The 25,009-nt window shown below is 39.2% G+C and overlaps 1 protein-coding gene across 2 annotated transcripts in view; it reads right to left on the bottom strand.

The window, feature by feature from the left end:
• The window catches only part of LOC127654252 (cytoplasmic dynein 1 intermediate chain 2-like), a 49,317-nt gene extending 25,320 nt beyond the window's left edge, over window positions 1-23,997 (bottom strand). For both annotated transcript variants that reach the window (XM_052141363.1, XM_052141364.1), the window contains exons 1-4: window positions 23,897-23,997; window positions 19,357-19,465; window positions 19,160-19,274; window positions 16,746-16,803 (exon numbers count right to left, since the gene is read on the bottom strand). In XM_052141363.1, coding sequence (XP_051997323.1) covers window positions 16,746-16,803; window positions 19,160-19,274; window positions 19,357-19,464 — 281 coding nt within the window. In that variant the 5' untranslated portion in view covers window position 19,465; window positions 23,897-23,997. The remainder of the gene's footprint in view (window positions 1-16,745; window positions 16,804-19,159; window positions 19,275-19,356; window positions 19,466-23,896) is intronic.
• Window positions 23,998-25,009: the final 1,012 nt, after the last annotated feature.

Raw genomic sequence — 25,009 nt, 5'->3', positions numbered from 1 at the left:
TCTAGTGTGTTTTTATATATCAAAATACTTATATGAGTTTCTAGGCCTTTGTGTGAGCCAGGAGAGAGCATATGAGGTTACTAAAAGTGTTGATGCTGCAGAGAACACAAAGAATGGTATACAACCTTGAAATACAGGATGTACTTCTTTAATCAGTTATTATATGAATGGTGTCTTGTATTCTTGCAGCTGGTGTTTTGCTGTTTCTGTTAATTAGTAGTATTTTGACATATATTCTTGATGTATTTCCTTTATGCCGACACGTATCTCTAAAATATATGGTGTGTCTCATTAAAACACAGGATGCACTTCTTACAAAAATACTTTTAATAAGTTAGATATCTCTTATATGATATGTTTTCTGGCATGGTGTTTTGCCTTGATGAGTTGAGAATCATTGAAGCTTGTATTTTCTTTCATTAATTAAATGATACTGTGTATGAACAAAACAAGGCCGCCTCATTATGAGGGTATACTGAAATGTAGGGCAAAGGTAAAAGGTATGTGAAGGGGACATGGCTGTTTTTCTCATACACAGGTGTTTCTAAAATTAATGCACTCTTACCATGAACTATGACATATGTCAAAAATAAGTGGAGTTACCAGTTGATGTATGTTTTTTAAAAATAATTAGATGGGGGATTTGCCACCAATATTTAATTAGCGAGGAAATAAACTATATTGGTGGCGAAGGAAAGAGATAAGGGTAATTATTCTATTGGTCAGAGATAATGGGCAAAGAGATAACAAAAAGGTATATAACTGAGAACTTAGGAGGATAGAGTCAGGACAGACAGCTGACTGGACTCATGTTTGTTGATTCTCAATAAACTGAACTTTGGCATCTGGAACTCAAGACTCTGAGAGTTTTCTTCAACTTAGAGAAAATCATCGCAATCTTCCACGACATATCTTTGGCGCTGCGAGCAGGGTTGGCACTGAGGTCAAGGGGACAGAGGTCGCTGGTGGGACGGCTGCACGAATCGCACAGAAACACCGGCGCCAAAACTGAGGTAAGCATCTTTGCTTAAGGTGTTTTTGCGTGATCTGTGGTAGCAGTCCCAGTAAGTGGCTTCCCTGAGACTTTTGCCAGTCCGAACATAGAATAATTCGAACTAATTGGCTGAAATAGAAACGAGTTCCAGATTTCAAACAAATTAAGGTGGGGTTATTTAAGAAATATTGTTTAAAGAGTCAAGAAGTGACTGAATGTTATTAAAGAGAGTTGAGAAGCAGCTCTGGGCCTGGAGGTGAGTCGAGAAGCGACGACGCGTGAAATTCCCGGTTAGGTGCATTTATTCAAGGTTTTGCCAGAAGAGTGGCTGAAAATCCTGTACAGGTGAAAATCCTAACTCGGGTGGTTGAAAATTCGCGTAGAAATTCCTCCAGGTGGTAGATATAGTGATTTTTGAAGTATTTGATGAAGACCGGACTGTGCAGAAAACAAGGGGTTGTTGAACTATGTGCATGTTTGAGGTGATGAATAATGAGCATGACTAACTATGTTGTTATTCTATGTGCACTTACAGTACTAACTGCACTGTTCATGTGTTTATTCAAATGCATAATTATGGTGTTAATGATGTATTGTGTGCAGAGGCAAAAGATCACAGAGAATCAGGTGCAATGAGGACAAACTAAGTGAAAATAAAAGTAGAAAATGAATTGAAATAGTGAATTAAATAAAATAATTGTTGAAAAATTATAAAGACGCAAAAAACACCTGATTCTCTGATGCCTCCCTGCCTTCCTCTCGCTCATTGACTGGCTGGATAAACGGCCCCATGAGTGAGAGGAGGGGAGATTTAGAGGTAGAGAGATAGAATAAGGCAAAATGTTTTCCATTACAGTGAACAAGACTAGAGAATATGCAGAGACAAGCAAGCTTTGTAAGGGTTGGAGATCAACGCAGATCTGAAGAATTGGAAAGAGCGCTGATAGAGTCAAAGGGAATCAGCGATCATTTTTGGAACGAATCAGAGTACATAGATTACACAGGGCAGAGGAGAGAATTAACTGAAAAAAAGAGGAAAGAGCTAGTGAGAACCTTAACTGAGGTGGTGAATTTAGAAGAAATAGAACAAGAGTGGCCATTTGTTAACTGGTTGGAGGTTGCTGTTAGGAATATAAAGCTTAAACCATTTGTGGATCACATAACTACACTCTGTCAAACAGGCCATGTAGATGAGATAGACATATATAGGGGAAGACTGAAAGTGTCAATAAGGGAGGTGAAGATTCCTTACCTAAAATGTGAAGTGGCTCATTATTGGGACACACTGGAAAGGCCAGTGGGTTTGGGAGTAACTATCTTAAGGAATGTGGCCATGGAAGTCACTAGTGTATTGAGGAGGGTGGAAAGAGAAAGTAAGGTGATATTCTATAAAAATGACAATGGAGAAAGGGTACCAGCCACCACAATTGAGGGAACAATTGAGAGATTTGAAGTAATGATCTATTTGGAACCCCCAGCAGAAATAAAACAAACATGGGTGGAAATATATAAAAGATAGTTAAAAAACCATCAAAGGGTTGGATAGGGAAATATAGACATGCATGATATAAAGCAGAATGCAAAACTTAAGTGTGTATTGCCAATAAAGACATAGAAAATGATACATTACTTATGTGAAAACAATGTATTGCTTATGCTGAGATGAATATGTAACCAAACATGAAAAGTATAATGCATGATAAAGCAATAGTTAGAAAAATGAATGTATTAGTTTAGACACTTATAACCATGCTGTATGTATAAGAAACAAGCAATGTATAAGTATGTTAACCAGATCAGACTTTGTACTCAAGTTGTATGTATAAAAAAGTAAGTGATGTATAACCACTTCTAAAAAAAAAAAAAAAATCTTGTAATTCATAAAGTAAGATTGTATCAACAAACATAAAGCATAAATAAACAAATAGTTGGTTTTGAAAAGAAATAAAGTGAAACCATGTAAGTAATAAAAAGAAGGAACATAAGCAAATTATAAAAATAATGCGATAAGAAAAATAAAAGGGAATGACAAAAGAGTATAAAGAAAAGATAATAAAGAACTATGAGGAAAAAGAAATGATAAACAAAAGATATATATAAGGAATATATGAATAAGTATTAGTTATAATAAATATGGGTTTTTGACATTAAATTGAATAATCCAAAATATAGCTGGTGAGATGCAGACAAATAAGCATAATTGTTGACTGCTCTCTCTCTCTCTTACAGTAAGTTGGAGACTGAGTGCTGGAGGGAGAGAGGGGAGGAGCTGCTAGAGCCAGAAAAAGGAGCAATGAAGGGAGGGCTTTGAGCACACACACACACAAGAAAAAACAGAACAAGACTTTTTTCCTGTCTCAGTTTTCCTCCTGAAATAGGAATCATAATGTGGAAGTAAGCTGTTACTAAATTTAAGAGGAGACTAACTGAGAGAAGAAAATAAATAAAATTAAAAAGATTAATAACAAAAATATAGGGAATTAGTAATTTGTTTCTGGACTTATGAAACACATTAATAAGTAATAAGAATAAAAGGGAAAAAGGAGAAGGGACAAAAGGCATACTACATAAAAATGAAAGAGTCTTTTTATCTAGAATAAATGTGATAAAGTTGAAAAGCATATTACTGTGAAAGCATGAAAAGAATGCCAAATAAAATTAACCTCATATGTTACTTTCATACACTGGGCAGGAGAAGTAATTACAACAGGTCAAGAGTGTTGTGGAAAAATCTGGAGCAGTGATTTGATAATCCTAAGGAGTGACATTATTCTGGACACAAAATAATCCGTGTGGACTGGCACCAGAAGAGGAATCAACAAAACCACTGAGAAAGACACAAGTAAAAAGCGGTATTGAAAATAGTTAAGAATAAAAGAATTCCTCAACCCAGAGAAAGCCCAGGAGAAGTCAGGGGTCGGATACTTTTAGTGGTCCTCGTCTGACCAACCTGGTGAAGATTAGCATAGAAGAATAAAACAATCTGGGGTTAAAGAGGTACCGAATTACTGTAAAAGAAAATATAGAGAGATAGTAGAATGGCACCAACACCATTGGATCAGATATGCATGGAGTTTCCAACATATAGGGAGGTGATAAAAGAGGTGTCTAAGAAATGGGAAGGAAGAACGAAGGGGCTGAACACAAAATGGCCAGCAGAGGGAACATTTGATGTAGGGATATGTAGAGAAATGGAAGCATTGATAAAAAATTATAAACCAAAGGATAAAAGCCAGAAGAGGATAATGAAGCGGGATAGAGAACTAATGATGCTCCATATGTTTAAAACCAAGGGGATAGAAATAATAAAACAAGAAAGGGAAAGAAAGAAGGTGGATGAGGAAACAGGAGAGAGACCCCTCCCTATGCACCAACAATGGAAACAAAAGGAGATTTGCAAATGCCCATGATAGAGTTTAAAGGAGAAGTACGCATGGCCGGAGAAATAGAAGTCAATGAGAAAGTGCCAGTAGAGCAAAAAGAAAAGCCAGCAAATTTATACCCAACAGCCGATCTGAGAAGCATCTGTAGTGATGAAGGAGCAATAGGACCAGAACAAGACAGCATGAAGGGTTCAAGGACCCCGATGTGGGAAGAGCCAGAAGGATCAGATCGAGAAATCCGCCCAGAAATGTCAGGTCAACAGAGAATGAGGGAAGAGATAAGCAAACAATGCCAGGAAGCAATACTGGAGGGAATAAAAAGGTACGCAGAGCTGCAGGACGAAGAACAAGGAAAACAAGAGCAAGAAAATACATCTGAGGAGGACGATCTAATAGACCTTGAGACAGATGACGACATAACAATACCATTGAAAGTGAAAAGAAGTGCAGAAAAACAGCGGCGAATGAGGAAAGAGGTGACCAACATCAGGGCCAAGTCACTAGAACTATTGAACTCCATGAGGAAGGAGGAAGAAATGCTGAAAAATACGAGAAGGTCAACAAGAAGAAAGGAGCATGTTGCTCCAGATATAAACACCCTGAGACATCGGACAAAAGGGAAGATGAAGCAAGTCACAGGACGGCTTTACATTGAAAGCGTGCCAGAAGGGACTACACAAGCATGGCAGAGAACGTCAGGACGAATGGTCAGAACTGATGCGGAGTCTGATGGAGGGGATAATGAAGCGTGGCAAGATGAAATGGAAAAACCAAGTGGACTACATAACAAGATGGCAGCACAGTGTCCCATTATGATGAAGGGACAGTATGACTGCTATGTGCCATGGGCCAATCATGATCTCGAAGGACTACTGGCAGCTCTTCCTGACATCTATGAAGGAGCAGGAAGATGGATTAGAGATGTTGAGGAGCGAGCAGTAGGAACTCAACTGGCCCTGGGAGATATTAAAGCACTGCTTGCAAGATGCATTGGAGGAGGCAAAATGGCGGAAATACTCGAAAAAGCCAAAGTGGGAAATGCAGCAGATACCACAGAATATGATGAGATACCATTCAGCAGATGCCGAAATAACATCTGGAAGGCCCTAAGAGAAGAATTTCCCACCAACCTAGACCCAAAATCAATAAAAGGAGAGCCACTGGGAGCAACTGAAAACCCGAAAGCCTATATCGAACGAGAGCTAAAGAGATGGAAGCTGGAAATGGAAAAAGATCCAGAAAAGGATCCCTGGATGACAGCAGTGTTCCGAACGGCCATAATAGAGGCTATGCCTACACCAGTAAAGGACAAGCTGGAAGACGTGGTGGGGTTAACTACCAAGACACAGAAAGAGTTCTGTGCCCATGTAGTACATGCAGTGGAACAACACAGACGGAGTGAAGAAAAACTAAGACAGCAGGAGAAGGACATACGTAAGAAACTAGAACAATTGCAGCTGGAGGAACTAACAGGAAACAGGAAGAAAATTCAAGCAGCAGTAAAAGGAAAAGACGCATCAACCTCCGTAATGGCACCAGTAAATACAGCATCACCAACTCCAAGCAGTGCACAGGCTCAAATAACTTCAAGTGGAATGGCTGCACCTCTGGTACCTGGCGTATCACCTGTGCCCATGTATCAACCTGTACCAACAATCCAGGTAGCACCAATGGCTCCTGGGCCAAGTGTTCCGGACCAGATACCCATGCAGAGTCAGGCGATGCAACAGCCTATGCCGACTGTAATATATCAGTTCCCCGATCAAATGAATAGAAGATGGAATCGACAGTATCAAGGGGAAGAGGAAGAGGACAAGGACGACAGAACTATAATAATGGCCCAACAAATGTATGTTGGGGGTGTAACAGAGTGGGACACCGAAGAGAGACTGTCCCATGAACCCCTGGCCACAAGCACACCAGGCAGACACCAACAACTGGCAACAGGACCCCCACCAGCAGCAGCAGCAGCAGCAGCAGCAGGCCCCAGGTCCCGTCAATCCATGGCGTGGACCACCACAAGGTTACTAGGGCTGCCCAGAGAATCCTACGGGGAGGGTCAGCTTCCAATGATATCAACTGATGCTGATCAAGAACCAATAATGAAGGTTAAGATAGAGGGAAAAGTAACACCTGTTATGTTAGATACTGGAGCCACCTTTACGTGTATAAGTCCAAGTTACGCCTCTCACCTCCCCGGTCTGGAAAATATGTGAAGACAGTAGGATTCTCGGGACAAACGCAATTGATTCCAATGACGGCTCCAGTAAACATAGAAGTAAAAGGAAAAGCAGTAAACATCCCAATCTTAATATCAGAGAATACACCAGTGAACTTATTGGGAAGAGACGCTATATGCAAAATGAATCTACAAATATGGTGCACTCCAGAAGGAATCTACATTGACAACAGAGGGGTAAAACAAATGACCATGACAAAATCACCTGAACCTCAATATCCACAAGCAAACGTATATTGGCTGGGAAATCTAGGAAAAGCAGTGGGCGACACAATAGACAAATGGGGAAAATATATTAGGGCACAGTTAAGGGATCCAAATGTGCCTGGAGCAGAGCATCATTGTACATTAATGTACGATGAAACAAGAAAACCAGAATTGGAGGAAAAATGGCTGAATGAAACAAAACAGCAAGAAATTACCTTGACGTCAGAATACATAGTAATTGGAGAGGAGGGAGCAGCTCTCAAGGTAGAAAACAATGACTTTTTAGACAAATGGTTTCAGATACCGGACTCTGTTCCACATGTAACAATTTATGTGAGCAAAGGAAGGGAACAAAAAGACTTAGGACAAATGATGAAGAAAGCAGAGAGGATACATTGGAAAGAAACAGAGAATCATCTTATCATGGAATCATCAGATAAAACATTTCTAAAGATCATATGTGCCACCCGAATGATAGGAACGCCTAAGGTAGTAGTTATCTCAGCCTGCAGAAAAACTAGGCTCAAAAATGGTAGAACTGATGGCAGAAATGGAAAAGATGGTGCCAGAAAAACTGTGGTCACGCCATGACACTGATGTAGGGTTAGTACTGTCAGCAAATCCAGTCCAAATAAGGGTAAAACCAGGAACCCAACCTCCACGAAAAAAGCAGTACCCAATTAAGCCTGAGGCAATATTAGGGATTGAAAGTACAATTGAAGGGTTGCTTAAAGCAGGAGTGCTAGTAGAAACATCAAGTTGTTGTAATACACCTATATTACCGGTAGCAAAGGCAAATAAGACAAAATGGCGATTAGTACATGATTTAAGGGCAGTTAATGAGGTAGTAGAGGATTGGCCTGCAGAAGTACCCAATCCGCATACTCTGCTGACCAATGTTCCCCTGCTGCAAATTATTTCACTGTGATTGACTTGTGTTCTGCCTTTTTCAGTATTCCCTTAGCAGAAGAAAGCAGACAACTCTTTGCATTCACCTATCAAGGTAAACAGTTCACGTACACACGTTTGCCACAAGGATTTAAGCACTCACCTCATGTGTTTAATCAGGTATTAAAAACAGACTTAGAAGATCTAAGAATGGACAGCACATTGATCCAGTATGTAGATGACTTATTGATCTGCTCACCAACACTGGAGCAGTGCCATCAGGATAGTATTAAGGTCCTTACTAAACTAGCTGAAGGGGGTCATAAGGTATCAAACGATAAGCTACAATACTGTTTACCCCAGGTGGAGTATCTGGGACGGATCATTGCACATCAGACTAAAGCAATATCACCAAGCCAATTGGAAGGCATAAGTAAAGCTCCACAACCACAAACAGTGGGGCAAATGATGACCTTTTTAGGTATGACAGGATTTAGTTCAGATTGGATAGAAGACTACGCTATGAAAACAAACCCCTGAGAGAACTAATGAAGCAGACAGGACAGCAAAACCTTAGAAGTAGGTTAACCTGGGGTGCAGATGCACTGGTAGCATTTGAAACACTAAAAAGGAACTGCAAACAGCACCTGCACTAGCAAGTCCGGATTACACCAAGCCATTTCATTTGTATATAGCAGACAGAAAAAGTGGTTATGCATCAGCAGTACTGATGCAGGAGTCGTGCAGTGGGAGACGAAAACAACCAATAGCATATTATAGCACGAAACTGGACAGCGTAGCTCAAGGATATCCGCCATGCTATCAGGGATTGGCTGCAGTTTACTTTGCGTATGAGAAAGCCTCTACAATAACTATGGGATACCCGGTAGTGATTTACACTCACCATAAGATAATAGAGTTAATAGAGAGTGGGAAATTTGTACTAACACCGGCAAGGTGTTTAGCATATTCAACACTGCTAACCTACCCAGATGTAACTATAAAAAGATGTACCACTGTAAACCCAGCAAACTACATTCCCTTGGAGGACGAGGGCACACCGCACGATTGTGTGGCAAATTCATTAGCATTTACACGATTGAGGCCTGACCTGGAATCAACGCCTATGATTGAGGCTGAAGTAGAGTACTTTGTCGATGGATCTTGTTTTAGGGACTATTTAGGAAATCATGCTGGGTTTGCTGTGGTAAGAAAGCAGGGAGATTCTTTTGTGCCTGTTGTGGTTCAGCATTGCGAACAGCCATGCTCGGCACAATTGGCAGAATTGAAAGCACTGACCAAAGCCTGTCTGCTTGCGAAAGATCAAAGAGCAAATATATATACAGATTCTGCTTATGCTCATGGAGTGTGTCATCTGTTTGGTGCAGTGTGGAAGCAGAGAGGTTTCAAAAAGAGTGATGGAACACCGATTCAGCATAAAGACCAAATAATCAGATTAATTTCGGCAATGCTGAGTCCAAAAAGGTTGGCTATCGTGAAGTGCCAGGCACACAAAAAAGGCAATGATTTTGTTATTAAAGGAAACAATGCTGCGGATGAACAGGCCAGAGAAGCGTCAGGATGTAAGGTTGCAATAATAGCACCGCAAGTGATATTACAGGTCCAGCCAAGCCTAGCAGACGTAGCTCGAATACAGCTTCAAGCTGGTCAGCCTGAACTAGCACAATGGCAGCAGAGGGGGCAACAAGGGATGTAAATGGAATATGGAGGTCACATGAGGGACAGATATTGGCTCCAGTAGCACTTCTAAACATGCTAATTTCTGATGCACATGGATTTGATCACTGTGCAAGAGGTGAGGTGGTGAGGAAGATAAAACAACAGGGTTACTGGTCACCATACTTACAGGCCTCAGTAGATGAGTTTTTAACTAACTGTGAAATTTGTCAAAAACATAATGTTAGGAAGGGTACAACCGCTCCATTGGGACACATTCCAGCACCAGAGGGCCCATTCAAACACCTAGTAATGGACTATGTAGATATGATAAGATCAGTCAGAGGGAAAAGGTACATGTTAGTAATAATAGACAGATTCAGTAGGTGGGTAGAAGCAGTACCCTCAGCCGATCAGGGAGCACAAACAGTGATTAAATTTCTGACAAGAGAAGTTATCCCGAGATTTGGAATACCGTCGCAAATTAGCTCAGACAATGGATCAGCATTTATTCAGAGAGCGTTAAAAACGGTAATACAGCAGCTGCGAATAAAACAACGACTAGGATGCGTCTACCATCCGCAGTCTCAGGGGATGGTAGAGAGAGTAAATGGAAACATCAAGGCAAAAATAGTGAAAATCTGCCAAGAAACAAGACTTAATTGGGTTGATGCGCTTCCACTGGCATTAATGAAATACCGCATGCAAACAAATAGGATTACTAATCTAACCCCGCATGAAATGTTGACAGGACGACCTATGCCAGTGCCTTATCTAAGAGGACCCTATGAGGGTCCATCATTGGAACAACTAGAAATGGAATTGAAAGCATATATGAGACAATTGACGGCAATACATGGAAAAATCTGTTTGCAGGAACAAAGAAGAAATCCTAGGCAGGAAGAGAATGAACCTTGTTCAATTACGCCTGGAGATCTTGTGTACCTGAGGGTGTTTAGACGGAGGTGGAATGAGCCACGGCGGGAAGGACCTTATGAAGTGATACAGGCGACCCCAACGGCAGTGAAGGTAAGAGGAAGTAATACATGGTATCATTTGAATCACTGCACTAAAGTACGCAGGAGAAACCTTCCACAAAATCAGGAACCTGAAGCAGAGGAAGCAGCGGTGCAGCAAGAAGAGGACCAAGCCCACGAGGTTGAAGAAGACCCACAAGTACCAGATAGAGACGTTGAAGAGAGTGACGAAGAAGAAGAAGAACGACAACCGAGCGTAGGGGACGAGCACACTGTGGAAGAGGCAGAAATTGAAGGACGTGCCACAGTGGAGCAGGACAGCACAGAAGGAGAAACGGAAGTACATGACGCAGAAGAACAGGAACAGGAAGGTGAAGAAAGAGAAAGACAGGAAGAAAGTACTCGCCTTGCTGTACCAAATACAGAAACAATTGAAGAAGATGGAGCAGACCAATCGAGGCATCCGTGGGATGACCTCTTGTCAGCGGCAGAGGAAAGGCTGGGGGATGAAGGAGGTACTGTGGATAATGATATTGATGATATATCTGGGACAGGTATTTCCCCCAATACAGGGCCTACCGGGGAAGCAGCACAAGAAGACCCAGGCTCACCCGGTGAAGGACCGTCAGAGCGACCATGGTATGACGATCTCAACACAATCAACACATCAGACCTTATGTCCCTTTTCCAACAATGAGCAGGAACAAGACGTCACAAAACAATTAATCAGACAGAAGAGAGCCTCTGGTGCATTAAGCAAAGATGACACAAAGAAAGACAAAAAATTAATTGATAATCGCTCGACACAACACCAACCAGATAGTAAGCCAAGTGCAGCTGACCAAGACAAAACAAGGCCATCAGATTTAATATATGATTCAGAACCTATTGAGACAGCAGGAGTAGAAGAATTATTACAACATGCAAATCAAAACGACTGGTATAAATGGGCTAAATATACGGTTAAGCAGGCAGACATGACAAATTGTGTAATGTGCTCACCCTCACCGTTGAAGAAGTTGACAGTAGTTCCGAATCAGTATGATTACAGACACTGCGCCAAGTATTATGCCAAAAATTGTGGAATTAAAGGAAGAACAGTGTTCTGCCCAGCGGAATGTTTGGCTTTCCTAGGTCACCCAGAATATGAAAAGTATAGTAAGCTGCTAAGATGGGGAGATGAATGTAGGAAATTAGATGTACGCGTGGATAATAAGAATAGAGAAAGTCCATCATCATTTACGATTAATCAACAACTGGAATATGAATGCTTTAACAGGACCAAGGGACAAAATAATGTAGGACAGTTTAAGGGCAATTGCGCAGTAATATGGCATTTAGACGAAGAAATGTTTTTCAACGATAATGTAATCAGATTTGGGGACCACGTTATGCAACAGCAACATTAGGACAGAACTTTACTGCAAATATAACCCCAGGATGTTTAGGTGTAGTGGCGGGTCATTGCCTTACAGGATGTGAAAATCAAACCTTAGTATCTCCTTCGATAAAGATTCATCAGGAACAAACAGAAACCATAGCGGACTACTTTTGGTTATGTGGGGGAGGTCAGTTGAAAACCTCTCTACCTAAAAACTGGAAAGGGCTGTGCACTAGAGTCAGGTTACTACAAGAGGTAACTATGGTAGAGTGGGATCTCTCTGAAATCCAAACTGCACCAAATCCTCTTGTAAAACAACAGGCAAGGGTGAAAAGAGCATACTCCCCAGATCCGGATGTTTATTTAGATGCAATTGGTCAACCAAGGGGAATACCACAACAATTTAAAGCTAGGAATGAAATTAAATCAGGCTTTGAGTCAATATTTGTATGGGTAACAGCCAGCAAAAATGTAGAATGGATTAATTATATTTACTATAATCAACAAAGGTTTATAAACCATACTGATGAGGCATTGGAGGCATTAGGAACCCAATTAGCGGCAACTAGTAAAATGGCATGGCAAAATCGTCAAGCACTAAATTGGTTATTGGCAGATAAAGGAGGAGTATGTGTTATGTTCGGAGCAGATTGCTGTACATACATACCGAATAATACATCCCCAGAAGGAGCTTTTACACAGGCAATGAAAAAACTGCATGACCTCAGGAAGGAAGTTACATCTAATGCAGGAAGAGATCAGATGTTTGGCAAATGGTTTGAGGATCTGTTTGGCTCATGGAAATCAGCACTAATAAAGTTAGGGATAATAATAGCTGTAGGACTGGCCCTATTCGCATTGCTGTTTTGCTGTGTCATACCAATTATCAGATCACTAATGGTCAGAACAGTAGCAAAGCAGATGGTAACGGTCTCAATGATAGCACCAGCCCTAGGGGTGGAAACTAGATATTGCACTGTTGGGCCTGGATTGGATGAGCTTGATGAAATTTACTAAGAAGCAATCAAGAAACAACACTGAAATTTGAGGGAAATTTATTTTTGAACACTTTTCTCATGTTTTTGATAGTAAGGGAGATAGCATGACTATTATACTTTCATTTTACATAACAGAATACATAGCATCTCAAGAAAGGAGTTAGAGGGTTTTTTGTTTGTTATTTTTGACATGTTCCCCTATTACTTTCAATATAACCCATTACTTACGTTAACAAAGTTTATATTACAATATAATTAATCAAGTAGAAGTAGTATTGATGATGATTTTGTTCAAGAAAATACAGTTGTGAAGTAATTGCTAAGAGAAGACATACAAGAGCAACATGTGAAGACAGGAGCGACGAGCACCTCAGTGCTTGGCTGCAAGAGCAAATAGACTCAACTGGTGGTTTAAAAACCCGCTGTCTGCTCCAACACACCACCAGATAGCGCTCCAGGCTACCGGAATTGTCTGTGAGTTCCTCTGGCAACGAAGGATAAATATTACTATGGTACTTTTTACTAGTGTTTTGTTAAACATATATATATCTTCTATTTAATGGATAATCAATTGTACTCTACATCACGCAAGGCTTTACATTTGCATGCACATGCTTATTACAAATGAGTTTGATTTTTGTCATCCACTCCCCAGGAACAGTGGTAGCTACTGGACTGGGATCTTTTACTCCTTCTTGGTCAAGTGTGGGGGAGATGTTTGGTCCCAGGTCCTGCAGAGTGCAGCCCCATATAGACAGCATTGGATAAAGGACTGGTGTAGCCACTTTTGGCTGCAAGTTGGTATGGGATTGGCTGGCTTGTGTGACTGCACTCTGGTTTAAGGGAAAAAGAGTGTGAGACTTTTTAAGTCTCAGAGGAGGGAGTATATTGTATATTTTTCAAAATCTTCTAGTGTGTTTTTATATATCAAAATACTTATATGAGTTTCTAGGCCTTTGTGTGAGCCAGGAGAGAGCATATGAGGTTACTAAAAGTGTTGATGCTGCAGAGAACACAAAGAATGGTATACAACCTTGAAATACAGGATGTACTTCTTTAATCAGTTATTATATGAATGGTGTCTTGTATTCTTGCAGCTGGTGTTTTGCTGTTTCTGTTAATTAGTAGTATTTTGACATATATTCTTGATGTATTTCCTTTATGCCAACACGTATCTCTAAAATATATGGTGTGTCTCATTAAAACACAGGATGCACTTCTTACAGAAATACTTTTAATAAGTTAGATATCTCTTATATGATATGTTTTCTGGCATGGTGTTTTGCCTTGATGAGTTGAGAATCATTGAAGCTTGTATTTTCTTTCATTAATTAAATGATACTGTGTATGAACAAAACAAGGCCGCCTCATTATGAGGGTATACTGAAATGTAGGGCAAAGGTAAAAGGTATGTGAAGGGGACATGGCTGTTTTTCTCATACACAGGTGTTTCTAAAATTAATGCACTCTTACCATGAACTATGACATATGTCAAAAATAAGTGGAGTTACCAGTTGATGTATGTTTTTTAAAAATAATTAGATGGGGGATTTGCCACCAATATTTAATTAGCGAGGGAAATAAACTATATTGGTGGCGAAGGAAAGAGATAAGGGTAATTATTCTATTGGTCAGAGATAATGGGCAAAGAGATAACAAAAAGGTATATAACTGAGAACTTAGGAGGATAGAGTCAGGACAGACAGCTGACTGGACTCATGTTTGTTGATTCTCAATAAACTGAACTTTGGCATCTGGAACTCAAGACTCTGAGAGTTTTCTTCAACTTAGAGAAAATCATCGCAATCTTCCACGACAATGCTCGCTCGCGTCCCTATGGATTGTGTGCGCAATCACAAGGAACAGGCAGCTGGCTGCAGTTCACTTAACGGCCACAGGTGTCATTAATAACAAGGGTTTCTGAATCTTACATACTGCACCTTTAATTTGTAAAGAATTTAATTCACTAAATGAAAAATATATGTGATTATATAATAACATATATAAATTATATATATGTTTAAACATAACCACATGATTGTTAAAATACAAACCATTTATTGCTAGAATTTCCACACAAACTAATTTGCATTAAATATTGATTTGAAACTAAACATTCAAAATGTATTTGTCAGGTAACTTCATGTGATAACATCTAAATTAACTGGTTTTATTTCATTTAAAAAATTACATTAGGTTACACCACATTAGGTTACACCAACGAAAGTCATTTTTTAATTCTGAGATCAAGTAGAAACCGATCATGGTAAAAATTGCACATTACCACATTTTACAGTGTAGCACAATGTAAGAGAACAGCTGCAAGGGATAAAAGTAAAAAATACAGTTTAGAGGTAATTACACAACAATATTTGACCTCAGAATTGCTGAAACAGAAGCATGTAATCCAGAGAGATGTGTAATAACTAAGGTAAACACACACACACACTCAAATAACTTTCACTATTGTCAGTTTTACTCAATCCTCCCTTGTTCATATTACTAAAGAAAATCATGTAATCAAGGGAACTTAAATTCACTGAGTTGAATCAACTAAAAAGGTTGTTTAATTAACTGAAACTGGGCAGAACATTTCTAGTTCCCAACAAGCTTTGCATGAGACTCAACAGGGAGAGTAAATGTTGAAATTAGATGAATAAGATGAATATAAAGGGGGAGATGTGTTAGTGTTTAATATTTTGATATCTAGACAAATTTCTGCTATGTACATTTTGAGTATTCTACATAATTTAGCTTTATCCATTGAGCAATTGCTGTGCCAACCATAGCATAGTGACCAAGTTGCACTCAGTAGTGCTTTCCATCAGTATGTATTAAGCATGCTAACATATCCTGTCACTAGCTAGCATGTCACTAAAAGAGTTTAATTTGAGTTGTTGTGACATGTTACATTTTGTTAGGTTTACTTGATTCAGTTAGGTTCCCTAAAAAAAAAAAAAACATTCTGTGATTTGCTCAGTTTTTTGAAGCATGAAGCTTTCATTAGACCAATGAAATTGCCGAACGGGTTAAGGTCAAACAACTTTTTTGTTTAATGTTTAGATTAAATCGAGCGCGCTCAAACTTCCCATCATTCTGATTACGGTAGTCATTTTGTCACCCTCAAGACACGGAGAAATGCATATGATGCAGCTTTCAAGTTGAAGGTGATTGATCTGGCTGTTGGAAAAGGAAATAGAGCTGCTGCACGGGAGACGTTGGAAACAGCAGCGTGATGAATTGACTCAGTGCAAAAAGACAACTAAAGCTGAGGCTATTCAACTCTGACACCGAAGGAGATGACTTCAGTGGTTTCATGTGCACAAGAGGAGGAAGATAGTGACCAATGACTTTCTACAGTTTACTGCTAATTTTTTATTTTTTGTTACAAGCCGTGTGTGGCAGCGGGGGCGTGGTCAAGCGCCCGTCCGGGAGAGAAAAGCGGTACGGGCGCTTACACCTGAGCTAATGTCTAACACCTGTGTCTAATTTTAGTAAGCATGGGGAGAGCGGCATAAAAAGGCAGCAGCCACAGAGCTGAGAGAGTGACACACGTCAGTCTAGTGTTGGCGCATAGAAGACCAAGAATTGAGAAACTTTATAAAATTGATTGTAAACATTGCTGTGGCCATTAAAAGCCTTACCTGGAACGTCAAGTGCCCTGCTTCACGTGTCCTTCTTGGGAAAACTGTCACACTGGCACCAGTGTGACAGTTTTCAGCACTTGATGTAAGCGCCCTTACCGCTTTTCTCTCCCGGACGGGCGCTTGACCACGCCCCCGCTGCCACACCGTGTTTCGTTAAAGCCTATTTATTTTTGTTACAAGCCGTGTTAAGTTCATTTGTTTCAATGTACCGGTAGGCACCTGCGGCTTATAGACAGGTGCGGCTTATTTATGTTTAAAATAATATTTTTTTTTAAATTTAGTGGGTGCGGCTTATATTCAGGTGCGCTCAATAGTCCGGAAATTACGGTAAGTGTATACATGTGTGAGTCTCACCTGAGCTCCGTCCCACCATCTCCTGAGTCCTGACTGCCTGTTTCGCTGGGTGTGCCCACTGATTTGGCAGAGGGGGACATGGGAGGGGGGACAAAATAGTGAAAAAAAACATGTATCCTCTGTTACCACGCGAGGTTGCACTACATACATACATACATACATACATACATACATACATACATACATACATACAGTGAGGAAAATAAGTATTTGAACACCCTGCTATTTTGCAAGTTCTCCCACTTGGAAATCATGGAGGGGTCTGAAATTGTCATCGTAGGTTCATGTCCACTGTGAGAGACATAATCTAAAAAAAAAAATCCAGAAATCACAATGTATGATTTTTTAACTATTTATTTGTATGATACAGCTGCAAATAAGTATTTGAACACCTGAGAAAATCAATGTTAATATTTGGTACAGTAGCCTTTGTTTGCAATTAAGCGTTTCCTGTAGTTTTTCACCAGGTTTGCACGCACTGCAGGAGGGATTTTGGCCCACTCCTCCACACAGATCTTCTCTAGATCAGTCAGGTTTCTGGGCTGTCGCTGAGAAACACGGAGTTTGAGCTCCCTCCAAAGATTCTCTATTGGGTTTAGGTCTGGAGACTGGCTAGGCCACGCCAGAACCTTGATATGCTTCTTACAGAGCCACTCCTTGGTTATCCTGGCTGTGTGCTTCGGGTCATTGTCATGTTGGAAGACCCAGCCTTGACCCATCTTCAATGCTCTAACTGAGGGAAGGAGGTTGTTCCCCAAAATCTCGCAATACATGGCCCGGTCATCCTCTCCTTAATACAGAGCAGTCAGCCCTGTCCCATGTGCAGAAAAACACCCCCAAAGCATGATGCTACCACCCCCATGCTTCACAGTAGGGATGGTGTTCTTGGGATGGTACTCATCATTCTTCTTCCTCCAAACACGGTTAGTGGAATTATGACCAAAAAGTTCTATTTTGGTCTCATCTGACCACATGACTTTCTCCCATGACTCCTCTGGATCATCCAAATGGTCATTGGCAAACTTAAGACGGGCCTTGACATGTGCTGGTTTAAGCAGGGGAACCTTCCGTGCCATGCATGATTTCAAACCATGACGTCTTAGTGTATTACCAACAGTAACCTTGGAAACGGTGGTCCCAGCTCTTTTCAGTTCATTGACCAGCTCCTCCCCTGTAGTTCTGGGCTGATTTCTCACCTTCCTTAGGATCACTGAGACCCCACGAGGTGAGATCTTGCATGGAGCCCCAGTCCGAGGGAGATTGACAGTCATGTTTAGCTTCTTCCATTTTCTAATGATTGCTCCAACAGTGGACCTTTTTTCACCAAGCTGCTTGGCAATTTCCCGTAGCCCTTTCCAGCCTTGTGGAGGTGTACAATTTTGTATCTAGTGTCTTTGGACAGCTCTTTGGTCTTGGCCATGTTAGTAGTTGGATTCTTACTGATTGTATGGGGTGGACAGGTGTCTTTATGCAACTAACGACCTCAAACAGGTGCATCTAATTTAGGATAATAAATGGAGTGGAGGTGGACATTTTAAAGGCAGACTAACAGGTCTTTGAGGGTCAGAATTCTAGCTGATAGACAGGTGTTCAAATACTTATTTGCAGCTGTATCATACAAATAAATAGTTAAAAAATCATACATTGTGATTTCTGGATTTTTTTTTTTAGATTATGTCTCTCACAGTGGACATGCACCTACGATGATAATTTCAGACCCCTCCATGATTTCCAAGTGGGAGAACTTGCAAAATAGCAGGGTGTTCAAATACTTATTTTCCTCACTGTACATACATACATACATACAAACACACACACACACACACACACGCGCACATGCATGCGCATACATCCACATACATAGGCAGGGGCGGGATGAGGAGGGGGGCGTTTGGAACAAAACAAAAAGAGCATAAACATTCAAACGAAGAAAATTTTAATCGGGAAGCAATGGAAAATGACAAACGAGAATGGGTGGTAATAAAAGTGGTGAGGCAACAAAATCAAGGAGGATTGAGCCAAAACAAAAGAGAAGACAAAAGGGCAGAGGTTAATATTCATGCAGGATTCCCATGCATTAATAAGATATTAGTGCTCATTCCAAACATAAAGAAAAGCATTTCATGAGGGCTGAGGGTGTAATGGCCAATACAACCGGTTCACATGGAAAATTAGCATTATTAAGAACTATTTTTGGGTTTAAGAGCGGTTTTGGGCACTTTTCAGGCTGGGAGACCAACTGACAATCTAAACCATCTCAAACCAGCTAAGACCAGAAAACCACTTTAAGCAGGTTTAAGCAGTTTTTATCAGAAGGGAAAGCAATAGATAACTAGTATGAAAATAATTTCTGTAATTAACACTTTTATAGTTGTAAACACTCAAGTAATTGTATAATCTCTGTTGTTTCATACCCATGGAGGCATCGCTGATCCCCATGTTCTGCAGCAGAGCCTCCGCCTCCCTCCTCTTCTTCTCCAGATCAGAGTCATCTTGAGGAGGCGACGCGCCCTCCTTACTTTCATTAAACTAGAGCAGGAGATAAAGAGAGAGTTTCAACACAAACACATTCAGAGACACAATAACTGCATTTACAGAGAGCACAGATCACCTCTTTCTTTTTGCGTTCTTCTTCTTTCCTCTTCTTCTCTTCTCTCATCTGTGCCAGTCGCTGCTTCTTTCGCTCTAACTCTGCTTTTAGCTCACTTTTGTCTGACATTCTGAAGACAGACACAAATACACATTTATAAAACAAGTCTTCTGAGTGCATTTGCAAAGAAATCCATTCAAAGGCTCATTGCCCAGCAATGATTTAATAGTACACATTTTTGTAGGTACAGTATATCCCTGAGATAGTACTGTGTGTTTGGTAGTATTATATTTAGGACACAGTACCTTAAAGGGATAGTTCACCTAAAACTGAAAATTCTCACATCATTGTCACCCTCACGCCACCCCAGATGTGTATGACTTTCTTTCCTCTACTTAACACAAATAAAAAATTTTAGAAGAATATTTCATCTCTATAGGTCCATACAATGCAAGGGAATGGTGACCAAAACTTTGAAGATCCAAAAAGCACATAAATGCAGCATAAAGTAACCCATTCTACTTCAGTGGTTTAATCCATGTCTTTAGAAGCGATGTGATAGATGTGGGTGAGAAACAGATCAATATTTAAATTTGTAATTTTTTTAAAGGGGTCCTTTTTTTTTACTATAAATCTCCACTTTCACATACACATTCTTCTTATATTGTATTAGTTTTTTCTATGTGCAGACTTTGTGCATTACTGTGATTTGCATTCTTCATGCATACCGCCACCTACTGGGCAGGGACTGGGAAGAGAATTTATAGTTCAGGTGTTGGTAATACATCATAACAACTTTAACCCTTGTGCAACCTTAAGGGCATTTTTGTCTTTTTCATTTTTATTTTTCAATCATTTTGGTTGTATTAATGCCAATGGCATAAATTTTGCCAAAGATGTGTATTTTTGTGGGAATTTTTATATTTTAACCTCAGTTCCTATAATACATCTATAATACACTGTGTACACAAAATAGTTACACTCAGGACCTTAAGGACAAAAATGTCCCCATTGAAACCCATTAAAAGACAATAATTGATCCCAGTGTCATTAAAGCATATATTCATGAATTCTATGATATTATTCTTTCATTATGGAGCCCTGGCTTAACATTTTTTATGTTTAATATTTTCCACCAGATGGGGCCATTTTTCTCATGTTTAGCCTATGGAGCAAATACATGCTTTTTTCCTATTTTCTGTATGCTGTATTATAGAGCACTGCAGGCCAATTGAATATATAATGCAGCTAAAACTGTGTTGATATGGATGTCAGAGTGTGAATTGTATGTGTGTATTGAGTATTTGTGTGTATGTGTGTGTAAAAACAACATTGACATTATTTAAACAAACTGATATTTAAAGGGTTAAAATCCTGAAAATTAATGAATATTTGGTAGTTATGATCAGGACTGATGTTGGTCAGTGAAAGTGTAAAATAATATTAATATAAAATATTTTTATGGCAGTTTTTTGACGCAGACATTTATGTCCTCTGAGGTCCTGAGTGTGAGTTGTTTTTTTTTGTTTTTTTTTTATCTGACAATGCACAAAAAATAATAATGCATCAAAATCAATGTTGTTGCTTATCATTGACATATCCCAAACTGTGATAATCCTAAAAAAAAAAAAGAATTTTCCCCTTCATTCATTTTTTGTGTTTTGTTTTGTTTTGTTTTGGGGGTTTTTCATTAAAAACAACAGTGGTATTATATAAACAAACTGGCATTTAAATGGTTAAAATCCTGAAAATGAATGCATATTTGGTAGTTATGATCAGGACTGATGTTGGTTAATAAAATTTGTTGAAAGTGGAAAGTAATATTAATATATATCTGAGTAACTTTTTTACACACAGACAAACATTTAGGCCTCTTAACAGACTTTATATAACAGATTAGTAGTTTATGTATGTTCATATGTTGATAATTATGAAAATGTAACTATATTATAATTATATAATCATTAAAATAACATTTATGAAATTTCTAAGGAACTATTTGAAAGTCAGATAACTAATTACAGTATCTCACAAAAGTGAGTACACCCCTCACATTTTTGTAAATATTTGATTATATCTTTTCATGAGACAACACTGAAGAAATGACACTTTGCTACAATGTAAAGTAGTGAGTGTACTGCTTGTATAACAGTGTAAATTTGCTGTCCCCTCAAAATAACTCAACACACAGCCATTAATGTCTAAACCGCTGGCAAAAAAGGTGAGTACACCCCTAAGTGAAAATGTCCAAATTGGGCCCAAAATGTCAATATTTTGTGTGGCCACCATTATTTTCCCAGCACTGGTTTAACCCTCTTGGGCATGGAGTTCACCAGAGCTTCACAGGTTGCCACTGGAGTCCTCTTCCACTTCTCCATGATGACATCACAGAGCTGGTGGATGTTAGAGGCCTTGTGCTCCACCACCTTCCATTTGAGGATGCCCCAGACAGATGCTCAATAGGGTTTAGGTCTGGAGACATGCTTGGCCAGTCCATCACCTTCACCCTCAGCTTCTTTAGCAAGGCAGTAGTCATCTTGGAGGTGTGTTTGGGGTCGTTATCATGCTGGAATACTGCCCTGCAGCCCAGTCTCCGATGGGAGGGGATCATGCTCTGCTTCAGTATGTCACAGTACATGTTGGCATTCATGGTTCCCTCAATGAACTGTAGCTCCCCAGTGCTGGCAGCACTCATGCAGCCCCAGACCATGACACTCCCACCACCATGCTTGAATGTAGGCAAGACAAACTTGTCTTTGTACTCCTCACCTGGTTTCCGCCAAACACGCTTGACACCATCTGAACCAAATAAGTTTATCTTGGTCTCATCAGACCACAGGACATGGTTCCAGTAATCCATGTCCTTAGTCTGCTTGTCTTCAGCAACTGTTTGCGGGCTTTCTTGTGCATCATCTTTAGAAGAGGCTTCCTTCTGAGACGACAGCCATGCAGACCAATTTGATAAAGTGTGCGGCGTATGGTCTGAGCACTGACAGGCTGACCCCCCACCCCTTCAACCTCTACAGCAATGCACTCAACTTCTTTGGTCGACCATGGCGAGGCCTGTTCTGAGTGGAACCTGTCCTGTTAAACCGCTGTATGGTCTTGGCCATCGTGCTGCAGCTCAGTGTCAGGGTCTTGGCAATCTTCTTATAGCCTAGGCCATCTTTATGTAGAGCAACAATTATTTTTCTCAGAGAGTTCTTTGCCATGAGTTGCAACTTCCAGTAACCAGTATGAGGGACTGTGAGAGCAATGACACCAAATTTAACACACCTGCTCCCCATTCACACCTGAGATCTTGTAACACTAACGAGTCACAGGGAGGGAAAATGGCTAATTGGGCCCAATTTGGACATTTTCACTTAGTGGTGTACTCACTTTTGTTGCCAGCGGTTTAGACATTAATGGCTGTGTGTTGAGTTATTTTTGAGGGGACAGCAAATTTACACTGTTATAAAGCTGTACCATCACTACTTTACATTGTAGCAAAGTGTCATTTCTTCAGTGTTGTCACATGAAAAGATATAATCAAATATTTACAAAATATTGATATTTCATCAAATATTTGGGTTGAAATTATGTTATTATGTGTGAAGAAATAAATCTTGGGAGTCTAGAAACACCTAAATTCCACCTCCAGTTTGCGGCAGAGTTTTGTTGGTGTTTATTTTGCTAAAATGACGTTCAAATAAATAAATAAATAGACATGAAACATTGATTTGAGTGAGTAGAAATAATTGTTTTACTAGCTTACCTGCAGAATCAATTATAGAGCATTCCAGAGAGCCATGTAATAAAATGTTATAATGTTATTATGGTAAGGTAAAGTTATTTGAAACAACTGTGATTGGTCCAACCAGCGATGAGAAAATAAGAGACGGCATGACAACGCCATCTAGGTGAACAATAATTTGACCATCTAGTTATTGTTCATGACCTGAATAATGCCTTTTAAAAAAAAAATAAATAAATAAATACGCATTAATGAAGAAATACAACAACAACTAAATATTTAGACCCTTCGTTCCTGACCAACTGGAACACACACACACACACACACACACACACACACACACACACGCACGCACGAACAGCACTCCTGTAGGAGTCCCGGATGGTCAGTCAATATGGATGCATGGCCAAAAGCATAATTTTAATAGCATAGTTAAGATTGCGCTCTTAAATCACATTGAATGTTATAATATACAGCGCGCGCGTGACTTTTCGACTGAAGCGCGCGGCCGCAATTACGTTAAATAAATCAAACGTTCAGTTATAACATTGTCGTTACTTATTATTCAAAACAAATTAAAACCATTTAGAATACAAAAATATCTCTGGCAGTGCTTGTATAATGTCTTTACATTAAATCCGAGACATACATTATAAGTTATAATGTAAAATCACAGCTTAAGCGGAGACGTCAGACGGTGTCTCCTTGATTTGAAGTGAATCAATACAAAAACCATCATCATCAAAAACACACAATAATGCATGTCAAACTGCATTTATATATTATGAACCCTACTGTTTATTGGTGCAAAATGAGTAGTCTTACTTGAAATAAACGTGTGTTCCGGCTTAAGGTTGTTCGGGAGAGGATTATTGTTCTATTAACTTATCCTCTTCTCTTGTTGTGACAGCAGCACTGGATGTGTATGACTCCGGGATGCGGCTACGGGAACCGAGACGAGTCTCTTCCCAAAGAAACTGAATAAGTAATTTCATATAGTGACCACTAGAGATCACACTTTCCCCTTCGTTGATTAATGTGTGATTTGCTTAAAAATGACAGTTCATTTTTTATATTTTTTAAGTAAAACGTTTTAAATGGGGAACAATTACTGAGTACACCTTTAAATATTTATCTGTTTCTCACCCAAACCAATTATATCACTTCTGAAGATATTAATATTGATATTGCTGCTTTAATGTGCTTTTCAGAGATTCAACTTTCTTGCCACCATTACCTTGCATTGTATGGACCTCCAGCTGAAATATAAAAATATAAATCTTCCTTTGTGTTCTTCTGAAGAAAGAAAGCCATACACATGTGGGATGACATTAGGGTGAGTAAAATTAAGATAATTCTCATTTTTCCTTTAACTGCAAATACATTTATGAACAAAATTAATGAAAACAAAATTTTGGTAAAATTTTACAATAATTTTCCATTCATTAACATTGTTTTATGAATTATGTATTATAAACAAACAATCAATTATGTATTTTTTACATGGTTAGTTCATTTTAGTTCAAAATTGCATTAACCAATTTGAAAAAATATAACTTTTTATTTGAAAAATGTATTAGTATATGTTGAAATTAACATTAAAAATATTAATAAGTGCTTAAAAAGTATTGTTAATTTTTAGTTCAAGTTAACTAATGTTTTTTAACTAATGCTAACAAAACTAATGCTGTAAAGTGTTACCCAATATTGTTATGAATTTACTTTAGAGATAGTTAACAATGACAAATGAAATGATTAAATACATCTAAATGACACTTGAGATACAATTCAAAAACGTATTATAAAATAAATTGATAAAATAAACTTTATATGATGCAAGAGATTACAACACAAATCCCACCAAAATTAATGGAAAACATGAGAAAAATATTCATATTCACACAATTTTCTAAACAATATTTTATTTAAGGCTAATAA

Source organism: Xyrauchen texanus, chromosome 13 (genome assembly GCF_025860055.1).
Source record: "Xyrauchen texanus isolate HMW12.3.18 chromosome 13, RBS_HiC_50CHRs, whole genome shotgun sequence".
Taxonomy (NCBI): domain Eukaryota; kingdom Metazoa; phylum Chordata; class Actinopteri; order Cypriniformes; family Catostomidae; genus Xyrauchen; species Xyrauchen texanus.
The sequence above is the reverse complement of the archived record's forward strand: the minus strand, read 5'-3'. Positions and strand labels throughout refer to the sequence as shown.